At 33.3% G+C, this 24,435-nt stretch overlaps 10 protein-coding genes across 10 annotated transcripts; 5 read left to right on the top strand and 5 right to left on the bottom strand. All coding sequences in view use genetic code 12, as the record gives it.

The window, feature by feature from the left end:
* Nucleotides 1–451: 451 nt before the first annotated feature.
* On the top strand, nt 452–2,749 carry PXA1 (ATP-binding cassette long-chain fatty acid transporter; the record flags this gene model as incomplete). The annotated part of the gene is made up of 1 exon (XM_713564.2): nt 452–2,749. One exon carries the CDS (start codon nt 452–454, stop codon nt 2,747–2,749), a length of 2,298 nt encoding a protein of 765 aa, XP_718657.2.
* Nucleotides 2,750–3,188: 439 nt separating this feature from the next.
* On the top strand, nt 3,189–4,496 carry NAP1 (histone chaperone; the record flags this gene model as incomplete). The annotated part of the gene is made up of 1 exon (XM_713565.1): nt 3,189–4,496. One exon carries the CDS (start codon nt 3,189–3,191, stop codon nt 4,494–4,496), a length of 1,308 nt encoding a protein of 435 aa, XP_718658.1.
* A 5,445-nt stretch (nt 4,497–9,941) lies between these two features.
* Nucleotides 9,942–10,718, top strand: CAALFM_CR00310CA (uncharacterized protein; the record flags this gene model as incomplete). The annotated part of the gene is made up of 1 exon (XM_713566.1): nt 9,942–10,718. One exon carries the CDS (start codon nt 9,942–9,944, stop codon nt 10,716–10,718), a length of 777 nt encoding a protein of 258 aa, XP_718659.1.
* A 1,404-nt stretch (nt 10,719–12,122) lies between these two features.
* Nucleotides 12,123–13,226, bottom strand: CDA2 (chitin deacetylase; the record flags this gene model as incomplete). The annotated part of the gene is made up of 1 exon (XM_713567.1): nt 12,123–13,226. One exon carries the CDS (start codon nt 13,224–13,226, stop codon nt 12,123–12,125), a length of 1,104 nt encoding a protein of 367 aa, XP_718660.1.
* Nucleotides 13,227–13,599: 373 nt separating this feature from the next.
* Nucleotides 13,600–14,529, bottom strand: CAALFM_CR00290WA (uncharacterized protein; the record flags this gene model as incomplete). Its single annotated transcript, XM_713568.1, has 1 exon — nt 13,600–14,529. The coding sequence occupies one exon, from the start codon at nt 14,527–14,529 to the stop codon at nt 13,600–13,602; it is 930 nt and encodes a 309-aa protein (XP_718661.1).
* A 3,103-nt stretch (nt 14,530–17,632) lies between these two features.
* CAALFM_CR00280CA (uncharacterized protein) lies at nt 17,633–18,856 on the top strand (the record flags this gene model as incomplete). Its single annotated transcript, XM_713570.1, has 1 exon — nt 17,633–18,856. The coding sequence occupies one exon, from the start codon at nt 17,633–17,635 to the stop codon at nt 18,854–18,856; it is 1,224 nt and encodes a 407-aa protein (XP_718663.1).
* Nucleotides 18,783–19,250, top strand: CAALFM_CR00270CA (uncharacterized protein; the record flags this gene model as incomplete). Its single annotated transcript, XM_713571.1, has 1 exon — nt 18,783–19,250. The coding sequence occupies one exon, from the start codon at nt 18,783–18,785 to the stop codon at nt 19,248–19,250; it is 468 nt and encodes a 155-aa protein (XP_718664.1).
* Nucleotides 19,251–19,273: 23 nt separating this feature from the next.
* Nucleotides 19,274–22,912, bottom strand: KIN2 (serine/threonine protein kinase; the record flags this gene model as incomplete). The annotated part of the gene is made up of 1 exon (XM_713574.1): nt 19,274–22,912. The coding sequence occupies one exon, from the start codon at nt 22,910–22,912 to the stop codon at nt 19,274–19,276; it is 3,639 nt and encodes a 1,212-aa protein (XP_718667.1).
* Nucleotides 22,913–23,484: 572 nt separating this feature from the next.
* On the bottom strand, nt 23,485–23,855 carry ATP17 (F1F0 ATP synthase subunit f; the record flags this gene model as incomplete). Its single annotated transcript, XM_019475501.1, has 2 exons — nt 23,485–23,730; nt 23,793–23,855. 2 exons carry the CDS (start codon nt 23,853–23,855, stop codon nt 23,485–23,487), a joined length of 309 nt encoding a protein of 102 aa, XP_019331046.1.
* A 221-nt stretch (nt 23,856–24,076) lies between these two features.
* Nucleotides 24,077–24,378, bottom strand: LSM6 (U4/U6-U5 snRNP complex subunit; the record flags this gene model as incomplete). The annotated part of the gene is made up of 2 exons (XM_019475500.1): nt 24,077–24,099; nt 24,159–24,378. The coding sequence occupies 2 exons, from the start codon at nt 24,376–24,378 to the stop codon at nt 24,077–24,079; spliced, it is 243 nt and encodes an 80-aa protein (XP_019331045.1).
* Between the last annotated feature and the right edge of the window lie 57 nt (nt 24,379–24,435).

Raw genomic sequence — 24,435 nt, 5'->3', positions numbered from 1 at the left:
TATACGTTGTAATCAATGTTAGTTTCTTTTCACATGCAAATACATTTGTATACAGGATTTGCTTTATTATTGTCGGACTCTTAGTCACTAACTGTGTAAAACTTTATCAACATTACGCTTTACTCAATTATATTAAACCAGGTGAATAGATGAGGTTTAAGGGCTGTGATTTAGTATTTTGGGTGGTTTAGATTTTGTAGTGCAAATGTAGAATTTTATCAATTTGTTACTTTCACTTTAGAGTTTTTGATCGTGTCATGTTTTTGCTTCCCCACTTTGATTGAACAAACAAACAAAAAAAAAAATCGACAAACTGGAGAAACAATCACTTCTTCAACTCACTCTTGATTAGTATTTACAGTTTTCAACATTAAATCATAACTAACCAATATATTATTTGTTGATTTACATATATTCTGTTCTTATCTTCTAAGTTTCATTGATTGTTGAAATGATCAACATATCACGATTAGCTGGATATAATAAACAGGATGTTAAAAACATCTTGTTATTACTACATGAGTTTATCACCACCTATAGAGATAACAAAGTCAAGTTAAATTATCAGAGTAGACCAGTTATATTATTCTTCAGTACATTGATTGCCACTGCTGGATTTGGATTATATTTTACATTTCGAAACATCATTACCAAATATAATGAATATGCATTGAACAAGAAATTAAGACGTCCAAGTCTTATTAGACAGTCATCCAATATTTTGAAAAATGGGGCAAGAGAGATATACATACCAAAGGGGAAAAACAAAGTCACAAGAATAATTATTCCTAAACCTAACAACGATCAATATGCTGCTGATAAATATCTATATAAAGATTTTGTTAGAAACCAAAGGATTTTACAACAGCAACAAAAGGGAGTTATATTCAATTCGAAATTCCTTAATCAATTGATGATCATTTGGAAGATCTTGATCCCCAAATTTTATTGTCAAAACACATCTTTGTTAGTCTCACAATGTTTCTTTTTAATTTTCAGAACGTGGTTATCTTTGTTGGTTGCTAAATTAGATGGTCAAATTGTTAAAAATTTGATTGCAGCAAACGGAAGAAAATTTTCTCGCGATTTGATTTATTGGTTATTGATTGCCTTCCCTGCCTCTTATACTAATGCAGCTATAAAATATTTGGATCTTAGATTAGCCTTGGGATTTAGAACCAACCTTACCCGATACATTCATGATATGTATTTGGACAAAAGTATGGCCTATTATAAAATTGGGTTAAACAATTCAGATATCTTAAACATTGATCAGTATATTACTGACGATGTTACCAATTTCTGTCAATCCTTATGTTCATTATTCTCGTCAATGGGTAAACCATTTATTGATTTGATTTTCTTTAGTGTTTACTTGAGAGATAATTTAGGTACCGGGGCAATTATAGGTATCTTTGCCAATTATATGGTGACCGCATTAATGTTGAAACGGGCAACACCATCATTTGGTAAATTATCGTCACAAAGAGCACATTTAGAAGGTATTTATTACAACCAACATTTGAATGTGATGACCAATAGTGAAGAAATTGGATTCTACAAGGGATCATTAATTGAAAAATTTAAGTTGAATGAAAATTTCCAAAAATTGATTCAGCATATTAGTAAAGAAATTAATATATCATTTGGGTATGCAGCATTAGAGGATTATGTTTTGAAATATACTTGGTCAGCATGGGGATATATTTTTGCTGGTTTGCCAGTGTTTTTAGATGAATTGTGGCCTAAAGAAGCAGTAGCATTAACTGGAGATGACGACGACGACGATATCGCTGCTGTCATAGCCAAGAAGAAAAAACAAAAGCAACAAGATGGCAAAGATGCACAAGTAGATTCAGCTACTGAAGGCAAGAATATGAGACAATTCATTACCAACAAAAGATTATTGTTATCACTAGCTGATGCTGGATCCAGATTAATGTACTCTATTAAAGATGTTAACACATTGACTGGATACACTGATAGAGTTTTCAATTTATTGACTCAATTACACCGAGTTCATGCCCCTAAGTTTGATTATGGTGACAAGAATGGTTACGCTGATATCCAAGGTACTATTCAAGACAATTACCCTGATGGATTACGATTTGAAAATATTAGGGTTATTATTCCAACTGCCGAAGGATCAGAATATGCACCATTGGTTGACAATTTGAATTTCCAATTGAAACACAAGAGTATGTTAATTTTGGGATCAAATGGATGTGGTAAAACAGCTATTGCACGTATTATTGCTGGATTGTGGCCATTGTATAGTGGATTATTATCGAAACCTAATGATGATGATATTTTTTACTTGCCACAAAAGGCCTATTTCACCACTGGTAATTTACGAGACCAAATAATTTATCCTCACACATACACTGAAATGTTAGAAATGGGATATAATGATGATTATTTGTATCACATTTTGCGTGAAGTTAAATTGGAATATTTATTGAAAAGAGAGAAGAGTCTTAATACTGTTAAAACTTGGTCGCTGGTTTTGAGTGGTGGTGAAAGACAAAGATTAAGTATTGCTAGAGCTTTGTTTAAACATCCAAAATTGATTGTATTAGATGATTGTACCAATGCAGTCAGTACTGATGTTGAAGAATACCTTTATGAATTGTTGATCAAGAAGAAACTTACATTTATTTCATTATCGAATAGACCATCTTTGGAGAAATACCATGACCATGTTTTGGAAATAGAGGAAGGAGATTGGAAATTGAAAACTGTCCATTGAGGGGGGAGTTTGATTTTTTTGTATTTTTATTGGTATATAGGATGAGATGAGTTTATTCAGAGTTATATATTCTATACATATTTTATTTATTGTGCAAGTCATGTGGTGGTTAGTAAGTAAAACATTGAACATACGCCCAATACGGTTGCAACCAAACCCATTATAACAACAACTCTACTTACGCATTAAGACAATCAAACAGTTATAGCCAATCGGCACGACTAAATCAAAAAAAAAGAAACGGTAATTACTGCCTAAATTGAAACAGAGGCGAAAAAAAAAATGAACACGCGGATGATGAAGAAGAACGATGATGGATGGAAGCTTTCAATTATTATATATTCATAGAAAAAAAAAATTATTTCCCATCAATATTTCCAATCTTATCATTTACTTTCTATTCCTATAAACCTAGTCAAGAACACAACCCATATTAACTATGACTGAACAACCAATCAACACCAAAAAGAAGAATGGGGATATTTCTAAAGCCCCTACGCCACAGAACACTCCTGCTAGTGTCACCAACTCCTATATGAGATCCAAACCACCGACGGTGTCCACCATTCAAGAATCAAACAATGAAGATGGTACTGGTGCTGCTGCTGCTGCTGGAGGTTTAGCAAATAATCCAGTATTATTAAGTATGATTCAAGGTAAATTAGGAGATTTAGTTGGTAAACAATCTGGATATATTGATAATTTATCTAAACCAGTCAAGAATCGTGTTTATGGATTGAAATCATTACAATTAAATCAAATGAAATTGGAAGCACAATTTCAAAAAGAATTATTGGAATTGGAAAAGAAATTTTTCGCCAAATATCAACCATTATATGTTAAAAGAAAACAAATCATTAATGGTGAATTGGAACCAACTGTTGAAGAGATTGAAGAAGGTCAACAATTAGAAGAAGAAGAAAAGGGAATAGATAAAGAAGATGGGGAAGAAGAAGAAGAGGAGGAAGAAGATGATGAAGAAGAAGATGAACAAGGTATTCCAGGATTTTGGTTGACTGCTTTAGAAAATTTATCTACAGTATCTGAAACCATTACTGATAGAGATTCTGAAGTCTTGTCTAATTTAATTGATATTAGAATGGAATATTTATCAACACCTGGATTCCAATTAATTTTTGAATTCAAACCAAATGATTTTTTTGAAAATCAAACTTTGACTAAAACTTATCATTATCAAGCTGAATTAGGTTACAGTGGAGATTTTGTATATGATCATGCTGATGGTTGTGAAATTCGTTGGAAACTGAAAGAAAACAATGTCACTATAACCATTGAAAGAAGAAAACAAAGAAATAAAACTACAAAGCAAACTAGAACCATTGAAAAATTGACACCAACTGAATCATTTTTCAATTTCTTTGATCCTCCAAAACCTCCAAAGATTAAATCTGAAGATGATGACAATGATGATAAATTACAAGATAAAGAAGAGGCTAACGACGATGATGAAGGGGAAGAAGGTGATGAAGAAGATGAAGAATTAGAAGCCAGATTGGAATTGGATTACCAATTGGGTGAAGAAATTAAAGATAGGTTGATTCCTCGTGCTATTGATTGGTTTACTGGTGATGCAGTTGATTTTGATTATCCGGAACTTGAAGGTGAAGGTGATGAAGATGAATATAGTGATGAAGATGGTGAAGGTGATAGTGATGATGATGATGATGACGATGATGAAGCTGCTGGTAGTCAAAAGCAACCACCACCAGAATGTAAACAACAGTAAGCAGGTAAATACGAAAGAATCTATCTGTTTGTGTGAGTGTTATTTGTATATACACTATTTTATATAGTTATCATTGTAATCAACAAATGTTAGTTGTAAATATCCAAGTGAGTTGTAACGAATTGTTTGTTTGCTGTTCTAACATGAGATATCGAGATCATTTTAAGAAATCTATTAAATAATATGCGTGGTAAACAATATTTTCAATTATATTTGGATAAAAATTGACAACCAAAAAAATTTCTCAATCATGATTAACAAATTCAGAACATCTGTAAAACGAAACCTTTGATTTGGTCATTACCGGGTGTCTATAAATCACTCATACAAGTAACAACCGATGCAGATATGTAAGGAATCAAACGTTCAAAGAACAAATTATGTCATTCTCTTATCACTTATCGGTACATGCTTATTGATTCCCAAATTACGTCACATTGAGTTGGCAGCCACAATTTGAGCAGTTATTTATTTTTGGTTACAAAGAGATAAATACAAACCGATATATCACAATCCATCAAGGAGGGGGTGCAACTGATGATTGAAATGTGTAACGATTGTAATAACGTCATGTAAGGACCAAATATCTATATTTTCCAACAGAAATATGTAAGAAAATACTACACAATAAGGTATTGTTTTCGTTGAGAGCAACCAAGAATAGTTGCAAGTTGCTGCTTTCTGTTGATTTTACTGATTGCCCTCGGTGATTATTCAAACAAACTAATTGATTGGCGCAAGATGCCAAACCACAGCAAATTGACTAAAAAGAGATAAAAGAAATGAAGAAGAAGATAACGCGGCCAAAATTTATTGCTGCTTATCTTGGAAAAGTAAACAATTGATATTAATAACCCGCCCCTCTGGCTCACACCTCTTTTATCTTTTTTTTATTGCTTAAATGAACAGGAAGTGACGGAAGGAGGGTTAAAAATACAGATAAACATGGGAAAGCTCTCATTCGAGAAGCATAACAATCTGTATTAAAGGTAGAACATACGAATAACTACACTTCTATTTTCACAAATACATTGAGATTGGCCCGAAATGAAGAATGATTCAACTAAACATCTGCTAATTAAACCATAAACTAATCACATAACCAAATGAACAGAAATAGGAGTTTTCCATTATCAGAAAAGCTCCGATAGTTACTGATGGATTTTTTTTTTTGCATGTGATAATTTTAACTATCAAAATGAGTGAAACAAACTCAAAAAAACGAAATATTGACTAAAAAGAAAACACTACTGCAACCATTAAAAAAAATGAACCTTACATTTCTTTAGTTTATTTATAAATTAAACTATAAAAGGACTTTTCAAATACAGTGACAAGGCTTAGATGAAGTATCGAATACTACATTTTAAAGACTTATCCGATTTTTCCATTCCATTAACAATCTGTTTTATAATCGCACTTCTTGTACCGAAACATATCTTAGTATCTTGCTGTAATAGACTTAATTATCACCCAAAATAGGTATTTTGGATACTATATTGATTTAATCACTGTACTTGGTATCAACAGTAAATGATGAATTAATTCCAGTTCGTTTATTGTACATTCCTCGGCAAAAAAATGAAATCAAATATGCAAACGTAGTATACTTTTCGAAATTTTCTGATCTTATTTTAACGTCAATTGTTTTTGCAACAATTCTCTTCTTTTCGTGATTCAAACTCCCAAAAGAAGAACAAATCAAAGAATTGTAAATTTTTAAACCTGATTTACAATTAGTTTAGTCAAACCATACACAAAACAAAAGGACCCGAAAGATCGTCGAAGAACAATTTGGAAAAGAAGAGTTCTGCATCAGATTTGCGAGTGGGGTAATACAACTCCGAACAATTCCTGTAAAAATGCCCCACCCCCGTTGATCCTACTGTCATATCCCTCGATATATTGAACAAAGAGTAAATGATAAGTTATTAGAATCGAATAAATCGAATTAGACGTCTCAGTAGTAGTAATACAGAGTAATAATTACAATATGAATAACAAAAATGGGGAGAAAGTGGTGACTTTCCAACCTTGAACTTAAAACAAATAAAGGTACATTCAGGGATGATTCACGAGAAACTTTCAATTTTTATTGCTCATACGTTTGATAAAGTGATAAATCAACATCAATTAATTAAATTAATTATTGCAAATCAAAACGAAACGAAACAAAAAAATAATAAATCTTATTTCCATATGTCCATAAAACAAAGTAGCCAATAATAAGAACAAGGGTGCATAAACAATTAGACTCAGGAAAATTATTTTGAGAATTGAAAAAAAAAAAGTTTTAGGGAGCAGGCAAGGAGTAAGATAAGGATACTTGCAATTCACCAACAAATATAGTTAGAAATGCTTAATTGTGAACAATAATAACAATAGTAATGTTTTATAAAAGAAATTGAGCATCGGCGGCCAAGGTAAATGTTACTAGAGAGCTTTTAATGTGCGCTGTAGGTCATCATAGGTAAACGACGGCCGAGGAATGAGTTTGACCAGAAGAAGAAAGTGGCTGATACAACAAGACCAGAATGCCACGCGGACCAAGAAACAGGGGCAAGAAGAGGCGACCAAAAGGGAGGGGGTGTTAAAAATATAATCATGCCATTACTGACAATTAAAGACGAGAGTTTTGCATTTTGTTTTGCTCAGGTACATATGACTCGTGCTAAAGGTGCATAAGAGGCGGGAATGGTGCATATCTGTAATGTATAATTGGTGAGCCATCACCTTTGCATAAATTGCCCAAAGAAGAAGAGCAACCTGTGTGTGGTGAGAATTTCATCCGAATAGAGTTATTTCATATTAAGGTGTATCTGAGATCTATGTTTGTGTCGTAAAGTATATATACATTTATTGTTCAAATCAAATTAGTGGTGATAGTTTCGGGCTTGCCGAAATTTTTTTTTTTTTTTTTTCTCTAAATATTTTAAGAGAAATTCTTAATGTAAAGTTTATTTAGATTATAATAGTTTCATCATCAACCTAAATTTCTTAGTATTATCTTATTTCCTTAGTTAGCAATCTTATAGTTTAATTAATTAATTAATTAAGAATTGAAAAAGAAAAAAATATATTTTATCCCGAGGAAAGAAAGAAATATTTGAAAAAGCAAATGTCATATACAAATGTTTAAGTAAGCCATGTGAACATGTAAGGCTTTTACTATACAAAAAAAAAAAAGAAAAAGAAACTATATAACATGAATGATTCAATTTATCAGTCTTTAGTAAAGCAATTGATAGGTAGACTACAATAATAATAAAAAAATCTCGAGATTTCCACAGAAAGTGAAATAAAAAAGGAAGGGAGGACCAAGAAATAAGACAATGGTCAGATCTATAATCTTAAATTTTTTTTTTCTTATAGAATTACGGAATAGGTAATAATAATATATCTTAAATTATTTTCTGTTTAGGTGAGTATAATTTTTCACGTTCATTTGAGATTTGGTATTGAACATCATTATTATAATTATTATTGTTAAATCCTATTGGGGAGGCTGTTATACTTTTCATTTGTTCTGATTGTAGTTGTCTCTATTGTAGTTATCAAATGGTGTGGTGGTTTGATTATGGCTGTCAACTTTTACAATGACTACTTTAAACAATACCAAAAAAATACAAGTAAGATATAACATAACAAGGGCAGATATATTATGTAATCGGAAAACAAATAGTCAAATGTATAGCGGGAACTGATATAAAGTAAAATATATTATACAAGTATAAGTTAGGGATAATTGTGGGATATGTTGATAATAATAATGTAAGAAGAGATCATATTATATTATAGGGTGCAAAATTGAGCATGGTTATGGCAAAATAGAAAATTAAAGACGCGAATTGAAACAAATGAGAAAATTATCACATGCAAATTTTAATAACTTGCACTAACTAACTAGAAAAAGAAAAAAAGAAAACTCGAGCAATTTTCTGCAGAATTTTCGGTTGCCTAAGATTAACCAATGATGCATTAATCACACAAAGTGCGGGATTATCATAAATAACACAAACAAAGAACGCACAACTTTTCAAAACATTCAATATCTTCTTCTTCACACACACACCATACACAACTAACACACATTAATCTATATTTACTCACTGCTATTGGATTTATATTCGTGTGTACACTATTAATAGGTGAGGTAAACGTATGTGCGTGCATAAAGATTCATCGACTTACATTGGACTTGTAATCCCGCTTCAATTTCCTCTTTTATTTCCCCCTTTCTCTTTTCGTCCCTACTTTAAGATGCACTGATAGTCCTCTACATCCACTTCACACTTTTCTCCCTTCCTTTCCATTAATAGAACCAACACCAAGAATAATAGGAAGTTACTTTTTAAAAGAAATTAAATAACGTTAGATAAGGTAACTACTATTAATTACTTGGTGTAATAGATTTCACAGGCTTGCAAAAAAAAAATGTGTTACTTGTAAGTCTACCAATACCTGTACTTCCATTTACATACCAAGAGTTCTTCATATTGCAGTATAAAATAAATCACAGGCAAAACAATGTATATACACCACACACACACACACACACACAAACTACACCTAACAATTATCAATTGTAACACTGTTTGTAAGAAAACTGATGATAATTTTCAACTGGTAAGGAATATCATCATCTAACTTCTTTGGGAATCAGCTCAGTTTATGTCAAAAGACAAGAGTGACCTGCGTTAGAGCATTGTAGCAGTGATAAAGATAATTGTAGAGATGTATCTTCATTGTCTTTTGTGTTGTTGTTTAATTTCTTAAAGTTTTAAGATCTTTTGCTTTTTGCTTTTTTTTTTTATTTTTTTTTTTATTGAAGCAAAAATTTCTTTTCCACTTTAATTTTTGTAGTGTGTACTCAAATGCTGTGTCACTAAATATTTTTTTGCTTTTGTGTTATTGCATAATAATTTTATAATCTCCTTATCCACACTTGCACACATACACCCCCCCCCTCTTCTTGCTTCTTACTTCTTACTTCTTCATCTTCAATCTTCAAAATTATTCCCTTTTCCCTTTTCCTATTTATACTCTCAAAATTTTATTTCTTGTTTTTACCAACAAAGGAGGTATAAATATTTGTAATAATTTCCTTAAATTGAAATTTTCATTTCTAAGATTTTTTTTATTTTACTTCTTCCTTCTTCTTTTCTGATTTTTTTTTCCCCAAATCTAACAAGAATACAGATTTATCAATCTATCAAATACATTATCATATATTGTTTTTACATTGATATTACTTTACAATATTATTCAGTGTAATTCATTATCAGTATCATTATTAGCATTTTAATACCCTCCCGCTCATATTATAATCTTAGCTTTACTGCATTCTTTGCATATACATTTTTAAATTTATACAAATCTTTCTTTAAGAAGATAATAACTATCATTTATACAACAACTCCCTCCCCCCCCATATTATCATTTATAATGTCTGACGCTGTTGAAAAAGTTAAACAGGCTGTTAAGCCACAACAACATTTCAAATCCATTACCATTGAACATGTTTATCATTATTCATTTATTGAATACATTACTCAATATTTATTGTCATTCCAAATTGTCAATTCAATTTACAAATCATTTGTTTTACCTTTGATTGATTTTGTCAATGTCAATATTTTTTCAGTTTCACCAATATTTGATTTATTATCATTTGTTGATCAATTGATAAACTCTGGGTTGGTTACTTTTGATAAATATATTTTGGAAATCCCCGTACAAACTATAAATTCATTCGGTAAAACTTATGTTACTCCAGTTGAAAATAAATTGATTAATCTTAATAACAAATATTTAAATACTGCCATTGAAGTTAAAACTAGAAGTGAAGGTGAATTTTACAAAGTTGTTGAAACTGTTCAACAAGTTTTGATCAATTTGAAAAACTTTACATTTAATAAATCAATTGAAATTCAACAAGATTTAGTTGCTACTTATAATAAAGAATTACAATCTACTGACCCAAAGGGAAATTTGATTGGTAAGAATTTACAAGCTAGTTATAACACTGCTTCTAAAACTATTAACAAGTTGAATGACGATTATTTAACTCCATTGAAGAACCAAACTCAAGATTATGTCGATCAATTTGCTACTCAAACTAAACAACGTGCTGATGAATTTATTAATGATGCTAAACAAAAGGTTTCCCCTAAATTGAATGAATTGAAGGAATCAGCTCCAATTGTTTCTGCATCAGCTTGAAAATCAGAAACCAAGAACAAGAAGAGTAATACTTTGAAACATAAAAATAAAAAGAGAAAAAAAAAATCCTCAAAAAAGAATTAATTGAATAATTATCAATGTGTGTTTATCCATTGCCATTTCCTTCCCTTCCTTCCATCCCTCCCTTTCTTAAATGCCACTTGATTGCGAAAAACATTGAAGAAGGGGGGTTTTGAAAAAATTTATTTTTGTTTGAAAACAATAAATGTATGTTGTGTGTTTAGTTTGAAATTTAATTTTTTATTATTACTATTATTATTTTCAACTCCTATTTTTTTTTTTGTCTTTCATTATCTCCCTTATCTTTATTTAAACTTTGTTTGCTCATCATGTTGTGGCTAAAATTGAGTTACCCATCATTATTGAATGTTTTTTTTTACATCTTTTATTGTATTTGGTTTGATAAGTAACGAAGTTAACTGTTGTTTAAGTATCTATTTATTTATTTGTCTACTTTATATACATATAATATACTATCATTATTGATAACAACTAGTATTAAATGAGTACGATTTTTGAATAAAAGATTAGCATGGGAAGTGTTAAACGTGTGGGTTATATGTGCATGGTTATCTAATTCTATATTATTATTGCTTTGCTTAGCTCGGCTTTACTTGCTTGGATTGCTCATCCTCATCGTCATCTAAAAATCTGTTACTCTTATCAATAACCATTATAACTGCGATGATGGATAGATTGCTAGACCCATTTTTTTTAGCCTCGTTTGTAATGAACTGATTATTGCTTCAATTTTCAAATTTTCAAATAATTGTTTCATTTGGCTCTTTGTTATATCTGTGGTGTTATTTTTGAAGAACAAAGAGTTCACGTGTGTGCATACACCACATGATTGCAAAAAAAAATATATATCCCCCCCCTAGAATTCAATTTACCACAAAATGAGATTAGTAGTTTTTTGGAAATTGGTGTAAGGACTACTCCCGTGGGGTGACGGTTGTGGTGGTGGGGTTAAAAAATGGTGCAGCAAATTATAATAATCCTACCACCACCACCACTTTTACTTGTATAGTTTGCTTAGGGTTTTAAAATATAAACCTGCGTCTACTATACACACATATAACATGATCACGTTTTTGTAGAGATAAATGTTCTTTCAAGTTTAATGTGTTTGTCTGAAAAATAAAATGCCGCCACATGGTAGCGTTTACTTGTCGTCAAAATTATTGGTTGTAAAACAGTTGCAATGATTCAATGGTTGTCTGATTGTCGCTAGTTGAGCATTTCTGGGGGTTGTATCTATTCAATTGAGTATTTAACAACTACAATATCTTTGCAAACCCTTTGCTTACGACCAAAATTTAATTTATAAACTCATTATTCAGGAAACACTTTATTCTTTGCAACTACATACATAACTGCTCTTTATTTGGGGAAAGTTTTAATATAATCAATACCACCAACACATAAAGGTACTGTCAATTGATCATGATTTAATAATTTTTCATGAATCATAATCCCCACATCAACAGTTTTTTGTATGGCATCATGATGTAATATTAATCCTTTATTATTTTTCGTCAATTTAAATTTTTCAACTTCAGAGAAAACATCTTCCTCTTTACGAATATTGCTTGTCGCACCACCACCACCACCAAGCATTTTCCAATCAAAAGTATCAAAATCCCATAATACAGCTTGCATACCAAATTGTCGTAATATACTTCTTATTCGATTATCAATACCTCCATAAGGTGGTCGAAACCATTTTGGTAAATGATTCAGAGTAGCATTCATGGCCCAAATTGACCATTCTATTTGACTAATGATTTCTTGATTAGTTAGACTTGGTAAAAATTTATGCAGCCAAGTATGTGATCCCATAATATGACCCATAAAATGAGATTGTTGATAAATTTCTGGGAATCGCACAATATTTACTCCTAAGGTGAATAATGTAGTTTTTAATCCAGTTTGATTAAATGATTGTAATAATTTTAATGTTGATGTTGATGGTCCATCATCAAATGTTTGCAGTAATTTAGGACATGTATAAACATCATCAATTTCAACACAATTAAAACAATCAAATGAACATGCTTTAGGGGTACGTAAAATCGATAATGGTGTTAGGTTGTTGTTGTTGTTGCTACCAGTATCATGACATTGACCTTGTTTATGAATGGGGATATTGACAATTTTATTAAAATCAATAAAATCTAATGGGATATAAGGTGGATCTAAATCTGGCCATTCATGTAATCCAGTAAAGTCACTTAACCATTTAGGAAATGGTAATTTGGGAGGAAACTGCATTGGAGAAGGTGGTAATCCACTGCCGCCACCACCACCACTAGAACTACTACTATCTTCTTTGTTACTATTTATTGTGGCTGGACCATGTGTATCAAATATATTACGAGGTGAAAATGAAGTAGGCATGAATTTAGATTGAAGTCTTAAAGATAAATCCGATCCATTTATCATGGGGATTGTTAGCATTAGATAAAACACCAACCAAGTAATCATTGATGGATGAGTTGTTTGTTTATTGATAAAGGTTTGAGGAAGTTGTAGTCTTGTATTAATGGTAGTGATAGGGATATAGAAGTGACTAATGAGCTGATACCTTTTAGTCTGTAGGCTACCTTAAAATTAATTCGCTCTGTTTTTTGATATTGACCTTTCAACATATCATAACATAATTCACCAAAAGTTCAACACCAACAATATTGACCGATTTTAAAAATATCAAAAAAAAAAAATCCAAACTACGAGTAAAACATATTCTTCATGTATATATATATATTGAAAAAGATATAAAAGATAAAATATGTGACCGACTCCCCAAAAAATATTCAACCCAAATATATGTATATAAAACTAATAATATAAACTGATCTTATTTTTTCTTCAATAATTCCAATTCTCCTTGTAGTTTTTTCAATTGTCTTTTTAAATTTCGATTTTCATCAATAATTTCTTCATATCTACCATTCAAACTTGGTTTCCGAGCTATAGATATACTAGACGTCATTTCACTCTTTTGCTTTTTCCGAATCTCATCAAAATTACAACCTGAATTTATCGTAGATGAACAATCTCTAAATGGATAATTAAATACAGGGGCAGACATTGCAGTATTATTAGCACCGCTACCACAATTCCCCATTCTTGAACTTTCGTTAATACCAGCACCAAATGATGTGCTATTGAGATTATTGGTTGTGATTGACGATCGACGAGACGATAATGATGAAGATCGACGAACTGGTGGTGTTGAAGGACTACTCATACTATTACTGGGACTGCAAGTGCCACTAGTAGCACTATTACCGCCAGGAGTCAGTCGTAACATTTTATTTTCTTGTTTTAAAAATTCAATTTCTTTCATTAATTTCAAGACAATAGCATCTTGTTCTCTTTCCATTAAATCAATAATTTGTTCATTGGAATATTCACTAAATGAGTATCGATTGTTCGTAGTTGGAGTTGAAGTGATTGAATAATTGGAATTACTCGTCCTTCTTCCATTGCTATTGTTGCCATTATCACTGTTGATACTGTTAGCCCGTAGTTGCTTAGTTGGGTTACTAAACGATGTAATACTATTTCTAGGAGAAATCACTGTAGATGAAAATGGAAATCCCGAAACACTACTATTGTTGCTGCTGTTGCTATTGTTAGCTGAAGGAGGTGAAATAGGGGAATGATTGGGTATTCTTGGTGAACTGGTATTTATAGAAATTGCTGGTGGAGGGGAAGTTGCATGTTGAGGATGATTGTGTTTAAACGACGTGGCTGCAATACCAGAAGTGAGATTATTAACCATTCTTTATTTTAACGAGCTCTATTAATAAATGTTATGAAGACAACTAAGGTAAAAAGTTGTTCAAGTTGTATAGATAATTTGGCAAAAAAAAAGAATGTATAAACAAAATAAAACAAATTCAATTAATGACAGAAAGATATACTTTATTTATACAAGTAAGTAAAATTTTTGAAATAAAGAAAGAGGATATTACAATCAATTTATATACTTTAAAAATAAATTTTTACTAATTAAAAGCGGAGAAGAGAAGATAATGAGAGAGAGAGAATATTTTAGTTTGATATTTTTAATAGTAAATAATAATACTACTAGTAATAATTGTTGTTGTTGTTGCTGTGTCTTCAGTCGTTTCTGTATTTAAGTTTTCTTTTTTTTTTTTTTGTTGTATTTTTTTTATGATTTTGGGTTTTGTGTCTTGATTTGTTTTCTCTCTTGTTACTTACTGCCAACAAATTTCTTAACAAATAATTTCTTCCTTTCTTTCTTTCTATTGATTTCTATTGGCTTCTATTCTTTCTATAATAACTTATTTTCTTTTTTTTTTACTTATTTCTTGTCTGTTGTTGTTTCTTAGTTATATGTCAGATTAAGTGTTATTCGTATCGTTAATGTATATCACTTGGTATTACATTAAAATAAGCTTTGAAAACGGGTAACTACTACATTAACCAACTCAAAAAGTACCAAAAAAAAAAAGAAATGATACTGGAATGAGAATTGAAAGGGCAAATTGGCAACTACACGTCTACACGCCCAAAATACCATTCTACATTCCACATATTATTCTCTCAACTCTTCAAGTGTATGCAAAGGCTTTGAAGCTTTTACTTATTACTAACATGGATGTTTTATACCGTCATTTCATTTTTCTTTATTACACAACAGATCAATTCAATTTTGTAACTCTTTTTTTCTTATTTTCAGAGTTTCCTATTATTTTCCAAAGGAAGTCCAGATCCAACAATAATCAATCCATCTCATCAATGGTTGGGTTAATATACAGTACCATCTCATCCCTCACCCATGTAATGCTTTTGTGGCTATAACAAAGAAATTGGGAAAAGATTTAACGACTGGAATGTAGTTATTGTTGTGGTTGTGGTTGTGGTTGTGGTTGTTGTGGTTGGGTTGAGTTTCCCCTATTTTAGTATCTGTAGTAGATCCATAAATGGTCTGATTCTTGATTTCTTTGTTTAAAGTCTTTCCAACAACATGGTAGTTGATACTTGAACTTTAATCTTCTTAAGTAAAGTACTCAACGTAATTGCTTGGCTTATTGAAATAGATTGTGGAGGAAAACGTGTTGCAAAACTTACATGGTGGTTAACTATGTTTGAAGAGCAATTACTTGAGCCTAACTCTTCTTATTTTAATTATGTGGTGGCGGTTTCCGTACTTTCTCAACAAAATTCTGTTTTAGGGGTTGCGCAAGTTTCTCAATTGTTGATCCGCAATTCAACATGATCTCTACAAAATCTGAGTTTAAACGATAGACTTTGAACGATAGCCAACAAATTTCTTATGGACTCCGTTAGGATTACGGTGGATTTCCCTGAATTGCAATTAAACATATTTGCTTAGTTTCATATTTTCCTCCTATTCATTGTTTCAGTATTGGCAGCGTGGTGGATATCTGCCACCTATACAAACCATTTATAAATAAAATGAATGATCAACTAGTAGAATTAAGGTTTTGCAGTGCATTTACTATTAACAACAGCACACACACGTACTCGAAATAATAAACTAGATTCTCCAAATTAAGCTATAATGGTAACAAGAGGGAGACGACTCGGATAGTCAAGGGACACTGAATGGACAACTACGGAATAGTTTAAAACTGTAAAATCAGAGATATTACAATCACTTATCTATCGTTATCAGTGCTTCTTCTCATACTGTAAAATATCAAATTACACTAAAAATTTTGATCAATTTTAATTGAAATTTCAACAGGTCTGTTGTTCTAGACCCCCTTTCAAATTTTAGATTTCACTTGTATTTAATGACAATTATGATCTCCTATGTCCTCTCCCCCTCTATTTAATGGTCTAATAAACTTCAAACTAGAATCAACAAAAACAAGTCATTCCTGTTTCAAATGAATTGTTTGATTTTGCGCTCGACACCACCACCACAATTGAAACATTTGATACTATTTACGCATCCACTAAAATGTTGTTGCTTTGTTTTGTAATTTTTTTTTGCCACCGCCCCGCTCCGCCTTTTTTACTCCGCCCTCGTGCTAGGATTTCCCCCCTTTCAATTTTCTCACTTCTTGCTCTTCGTCTAAACCAATATTAGCAAGTAACAATAATGACGTAAATGACGTAAAACATGGTTTTTCCCATTTCAAGTTTGACCACAGTATTATTATTATCTGAACATTTTCTTTATAAGACATATTTGCGGGTTTCGTCAAAATTCCTGATTAGTCGATAAGATTTCTCTCTTGATGAATCTAAACAAGGCTTTTTTTTAGATGTTGTTTGATAATGCAAGAACAAGTAATGATAAGATAAGAATTGTTAGCAACAGCCCCCAACAAGGATATACAATTATTTTACATCTATTGGTTAGGGGGAGTCCATACTAAGATCCATGACAGAGAAATTCAAGATTCGCTGTTTAAGACTTGTGTGGTTGATCTTTTTCTATACACTGAGGAAAGTTCGGTTTCTAATGTAGTTTGACAGTCAGCTACAAGTCATTCTGTTTAATCAAGCATTGTAGGCATGGATGAAATAATACAAGCTTCATTGTCTTGCTTAGTTTTATTTTTTGCGCTCTTGTCCATTTCACTGAAACACAACTAGATTTTTATTGTTTCAAACACTGTTGATTTATCCAGCGCTTGTTTATGGCAAGAATCTTTTTGCGAGTATTGATATCAACATTAGCAAAACACTTAAGACCATCTATAGCTTGGCATAAATATACAAGAGAAGAAATTTAGAAACTATGCTTCAATGAAAACTTCTGGTACGCGTCTCCTGGTTGCAAATAATACCAATCGTGTACTAAGACCAATTCTCACCAGCAATCTGTATATACTAATAATTTTTTCAACGATTTGTTTTCAAGCTCTTCTTGACAAACAACCATGGTATCCCGAAGCCACTCATCAACACCAGTGCCAATAGATGCTAGTCATCCTATCCATTCCCTAAATATTGGTAATCAAGACCAAATAGCATCCTTGTCCAAACAAACACCTATAATCTTACTAAACCAACAAGAAGAAAATGGATTTCAAACACCAGAGTTAGTTGCGTTAAGAAACAGCAACAAATACGTGTTCGTTATCAACTGGCTCTACAATTACCGAGGCTATTTAAAACTCCAATCAGAGTTATTTGATGTTGATTTATTTGAATTGGAATTATTGGGCTTTTTCAGTGCATTCGATTTATCGAGTCTATTCATCAATAAATTAAAATTGGCATTAATCACGTCTGTTCAGAACTCTAAACATGTTGAGTTAGAAGATTTTGAGTTTGTGTTCCGTTCTCACTTTGGGAGTGACTCTCCACTTGGTGTCCAAACAGACAATGAACAAGATTCGGTAAAATTTGACCTTCTAAACATCACAGAGAAGTTTGACATCTTGTACATTTTAATTAACTACATTTCAAAGTATTCCAAGTTCAGAGATTGGACGGAAAAACAGGGACTAGCAACTAGACTTGACCCACTATTCAAATTGTCACTGACTGAATATTTTTCATTATTTGATGATAATCGATTATACAAACGAACAATAACTTATTATCCCTTGACCATTCCCAAGAAAAGAAAATTATCACCTGAATCACCACAAGATTATTTTGAGGAGAAAGTTTTTGATGTTAAAGATGTTAAATTTGAATTGATATACAAGAACATCTACGAGTTCAACGAATATTTGACCAAAATCAAAAAGAGTCTGGCCCATAAATTGTTATATACCAAATTGGCAGGTAAGTCTAGTGCCATCATTGACACAATTTTCAACAACGAAATAAAAAAGAGAAAATATTTAATAAACAAGCGTAAGGAGATTCAAATGGTTAACCTATTGGCAGTACGTAAAAGAAGTTCTCGTTTAGAGGCCAAAAAGCAACGGCAAGAAGAATTAGACAGACAGAGAGAAGAAGAATCAAAATATGCTGCCGAAAGAAGATTTGAACGAAGAATGAAATTGAAAAATACTGAAAACATAGATACGGGTAAATTGTCAAGAGATCAAAGAATGAAGTTGAGACAATTGAATAATGAGTCAACCCCAGAAACAGAAACTAATCCCACACCAGAACCAGAACAACCAGAAGTTATCGTTCTCGATTAAATTTATTTTTTATTTGTGTCAAATTAGTCATCACTTCTTCTTTTTCTTGCCTCGCCACCTACAAATGAGTTTAGCAACCCCGCTATACTATATGGTATCATTCACTTCCAAATTAAACTCAGACATTACTAGTGATGAATATACCCAAGTGGCAGACCTTATGGTATCTTTAGCCAAACAACAACCAGGGTTTCTTGGACTTGAGTCAACACGCGACCCCACAAGCAAAATTGGAATTACCATTAGTTATTGGAAAGACAAGTCAAGCATTCAACAATGGAAACAACAGTCTGATCATCAATTGGCCCAGAAATTAGGGAAATCGAAATTTTACGATTACTTCAAAGTAAGGATCGCCCTTGTTGAAAGAGATTACCAGTTCGAAGGTGTATAGATTAAATAAATACAACTATGTAACTATAAATTCATTTCATTTAAAATCTGACTAGCTAGTGTCTTATAATTCCATGTATTACCCAATATTTTCTTGAATTGAACACCATACAATCCCACTAATGGAACTTTCACAATATGAATTTCAAACTTCAATGGCGACTTGCTAGCTTTCTGACTCGAACTACTGACAGTTCGTTGATGTTTGGCACGTTGCTCAATACGCGAAGAAATCAACATATCACTACCACCACCATATCCATTGAGCGAATCAGCAGAATCATCATATCCATAGTCATCTTCGTCATCGTCGTCTTCACCATTTCTCTCCTTATCGTCGTCGTCATACAACCCATGAATCACTTTAGCTGTAGCTGGTGTATTTGGTGGCATCATAACTTGAGATCCATTCTTTTTACGGTAAGTATTAAACGCATTACCAATGGAAAACTTACGTCTTGGCACATTTCCACCAATGCTTCCAATAGAGTTACTTGATTTGTGTGATTTAGGACCCGATGGCGTTGTTGGGGTATGAGACGGCAACTGAAGTGAAGGTTGTCGACTAGGTGTTTTTGATCCTTCTGGTTCAGCTGCTTCAAATGAATCACTCGATTTTGACTTGAAGGCATCGCCATACAATTTATTCTCCTCATCAAGTTCGTTACTGTGACTAGGCTGTACCGAAGGCGTGTGCATACATACAAATCCACCTTTCACTTCCTGGAATTTAACTCCCAACTTACTCAACACGTTAATTATATTATACCTAATAACAGGCAACGGCTTGGCTGATGTAGTTTGAACACTGAAAAAACCTTTCAAAAACAATGTCTTACAATGCTCAATTGATGGCATGCTATTAGGTTTGGAAATATTATACTGTTCAATGATCTCCGATTCAGTGAGTTGTGGAACTTCTTGATATCCAACATCATCCAATTGAACGTCATCAAAAAAGCCTTCGCTTGTATCTTTCCCAACAACTTCTTGGCTATTCTGGCTTGCCATAGACGTTGGAAGCGGTGGCAACGGATTCTGCAGTCCGTGTGATACGCGTCCATACGAATCTTTACGCATATGACCACCACCAACAGATTTTGCTCTGGCTGTAGGGTGCATATGACGTGCTGTAGAAGGCACAGTCAAATTTTGTTGTTTAGCACCGTCTGAAACAATCGTGTTGGTATTGGTATCAATGGTTGGTAATGGTGGCAAATACTCAACAGGAATGAATCCTTGCATTTTGTTTGAAGTGGAGGAAGAACGACCATGTTGCGGTTTCTTTTTGATTAACTCTGACTTTGGTGGTCTTGTATTCGTTTGTTTCTCTTTAGCAGTAACCTTCATACTAACACCACGACGTACCATTGGGTCGGCCTTAGTTGGTTGTGGCGAGAGCCCTTCAACATTTGGCAGTGGAGATGTTGAACGTTTAGGAGAACTGGCCCCCTTGTATTTTTTCGAAGACAATCTTCTTAACAAAGAATTGAAGCCAGCACCACTACCAGCATTAGGGGCTGATATAGCAGATCCAGATGAGCCGCCAACCACCTTTGCAGGATCCAAAGTTTGTGGGGTAGAGGTTCTTGGACTTTGTTGTTCAGGAATGGAAAGTTGATCTTCATCAATCGATGTCTGTGTTTTAACAAACGATGATGGGACAGATGTGGTGTGTGCTTGTTCTGGAACAGCAATAGATGGACCTGGTGCACTTGGTTTTTCATCCACTGATTGCTTGGATGGGTCCAATGTTCTTTGAGGGGTCTCTGAAAATGTTTCCACAATTTTTGGTGCTGTCATGTTAGCTTGTGCCTGTGTTGCCACTGCAGGGTTGATTATCTCCTCAGGGGGTACAGGTTTTGGTTCTGGCAATGGCTGAGATACTTCTGGTTGTGGTTGTGGTTGTGGCTGTGCTGGTTGTGGCTGTTGTTGTTGTTGTTGTTTTGGTGTAGGAACAGCGATTGTCGGAACTTGAGCACGTCTTTGAGCCTTTAATGCCTCTTCCTTTGCCTTTTTCCTCTTTCTCATTTCGTCAACCAAATAGTAAATAGATACCAAAGGATGGAACCCGCCAGTTGGATCAGGTAATATTTGTGCATTCTGAGAAGACGCATACTCTCTTCCTGTTTCAGTAATTTTGTACCAGTTTTCACAACTCATTTGATATTCAACACTCGTTAAAATACTCGTCAACTCATCAGCGACACCTTGCACCGTGCCTAGCTCAAAATTTGCAATGGTTTTGATTATTTCCGGATCTAACGGTAAACGCAAAGGTTCTCTTCTAGGAAGATAATTGTTCACCTTATAATCATATCCTTTGTTCATCCATGGATGCAGACAAACTTCGTACAAAGATGCTCTCTTAGTGGGGTCAACAACCAACATTCTTGAAAGCAATGACACACATTCTCTGGAAAGAAAAGCAGGATACTCAACATTTCCCTTTTTAATCTTTTCATGTAAAACCGAAACCGACTGATCGTCAAAAGGTACTTTTCCACACACCAAAACGTAAAGCACAACCCCAAAAGACCACACATCAACTTCTGGCCCAATATACGGCTTGGCGCTCAATAGTTCTGGTGCAGCAAAATATAACGAACCACAATACGTTTTTAACAAGTTTTTGGGTGCATACAAATTAGACAACCCAAAATCAATAATCTTTATGTCACCTTTTTCGTTTATCATAATGTTTTCAATTTTCAAATCACGATGAACAACATTGTTTCGATGACAATAATCTAAAGCTGATGCAATGCCCCTGGCAAATTTCCTAGCGTGTCGTTCTTTTAACGATCCATGAGCAACAATATAATCTAACATTTGTCCTCCTTCAATATACTCAAATAACATATAATAATGGTTTGTCATAGGTACCATCTCATACAAACGACAAATGAAAGGATGATACAATAATCTCCCCAATGCCCCTTCACGTATAGTTCTTCTGTCTCTCGCAACTTCTTTTTCAAACTCTTTATGTCTCTGAGCTGCTTCTTGTGTGGTTTGCGGAGGAGGGTCGTTGGCATGTGCTCTTTGATAAAGTTTAGCTGCCCTAGGAATAATTTTAACGGCACAAATTTCATGTGTGGCATTATGTTGTGCCAACTTCACTTTACCCATTGACCCAGCACCGATAGTCTTTACGAAATTCCAATCACCAATAGATTTTCTATGAAATTGCTGCTGCTGTTGTTGTTGCTGCTGTTGCTGTGGTTGTGGTTGTTTAGGTGCTGGCAGTGGTTTTTGTTTTGCAGGTGGTTGGTCGACTCCAGTTGGTGTTGGCGCAGGTTTCATAGTGTTTGGATTCGGAATAGATGGTGGTGGCAACAACAGTCCTTTTTGCTGATTCCCATGAACAGCTGTTGGAGCTTGAATATTTGATTTGAGTGATTCTGGTGGTGGTTGTCTGGTATGTGTATCAGGTACATAGTGAGGGGAATTGCTATTTTTGGTTTCATTGTTCGATTCCTGACCCTTGTCAGAGTGAGCAAGTTCTGTTTTAGACTTTAGTGTGCCACTTATACTACGTAACATTCTTGGTGTTGCAGGTCTTCCACTCAAAGGTTGTTGCGGTGGAGGTGGAATTGATGGTAGATTTGGTGGATACACCTTTTTATTATGGTATTGTGAATCTGGGTCTTGATTGTTCATAATTGATTATAAATGGAATGTCCAAGATTAGTTTATTCGTTTTAGTCAGTGCGTTTAGCTCTTTGTTTTAGGTGGATTAGAAAAAAAAAAAAAAATCAGACCCAATCAAAGCAACTATAACGTGAGCCTTCGATGATTGATGATAATGTTATCAATTACCTGTGTTGTTGTCGTCTAATTTGGAAAAAAAAATGTTGGATATTTTTTTCTTTCCCGAAATGAGTCTTGAGCAAGCCAGCTTGGTAAGATTACTTTTTTTTTGTTTAAGGGGTCTCTCTCTCTCTCACCACCACTACTACTGGAAGTTTCAGATTGCTCGCACCTGGTTTATGAATACTGTCTACAACTACACTTAAAAGAACTACAATTCTTTATAAGAAACGCCTACTTTGCCTCTGTTGTTTGATTGGAGGCGGTGTGGTCGATCATTGTTTTCTCGTTCTGTCGTATGCGTTTCCATTCTTGGTCTCAACAGAACTATCTCCCACTACAATGGTCGTGTACCCTTCGCCCACACAAGACTAAATATCACTTCAAATTTTTTATACATTCTTTTAATCTATGAACATTAACTAATGACCTTCATGTTGAGCATGTTTCAAGTGTTGGTATTCCAAGGAGTAACCAAAGATAACAACGGCAATAGCCAAGTGGACTAATGGTTTACCAGAAGCATTATCGCCATCAAAGTAAGCAGCTCTGTATCTGGCGAATGGATTGTTGGATTTCTTTGCAGCTGGAGCTGGTCCTTGTGGTAACTTGTTGTAGAACTTGACAACTTCAGCCATTCTTTTGGCATTTGGGTTGGATCCAAGGTTCTATAATGATAACGTTAGTAAATCAATCCTAATTCAACACACTTCTAGCAGTCCTAACATACTTTTGCTGATGCGATCTTTGGAGGAATCAAAGTGGACAATTGTCTTCTAATCACGAATGACATCTTTGGAATAGTTACTGTGTTGGTTGTAGGAAAGTGAAATACTTTTTTGATTGATAGATTTTTTCTTCTTCCTTTTTTCTGGTTGTTTGTTGTGTGGGTTGAAACAGAAAAAGTTTTTCGCACGGACTACACGACGACATATGATTCGTCCAATCTGCGCTCAATTCCTACAGACATTAGCATTTGACATCACTAAAATACATTTAATTATACAACCTACTTCAAGCTTCACTTATATATAACACTAGAAACGAAATGTTAGTAAAACGCTATTTATATCCCAATAGTTTTCCTTATACATACCATTATTCCCTCTAATAAACACATCTCCATATTTTTTAGTCACTTTCCCATTGACAGTTTCTTTACCTTCATCTAATACCACATTCATAAACCCATCAATTGTCTGCAAATTTCCTTTATATTCAACACCATTGTGTAACTTTACACTCACAGAAGACCCTATTATTCCACTCAAAAACTTTGATGGATCTGTCTTTTCAAATTCTGTATTGTCGGCCATACTTGATTGGTTATGGATATGGTTTGCTGTAATCTTCGGAGAAGGCGAAATATTTTT

The sequence above is a fragment of the Candida albicans genome, chromosome R (assembly GCF_000182965.3).
Source record: "Candida albicans SC5314 chromosome R, complete sequence".
NCBI lineage: Eukaryota > Fungi > Ascomycota > Pichiomycetes > Serinales > Debaryomycetaceae > Candida > Candida albicans.
Note: the sequence above shows the minus strand (reverse complement) of the source record. Positions and strands in the feature narration are given on the sequence as shown.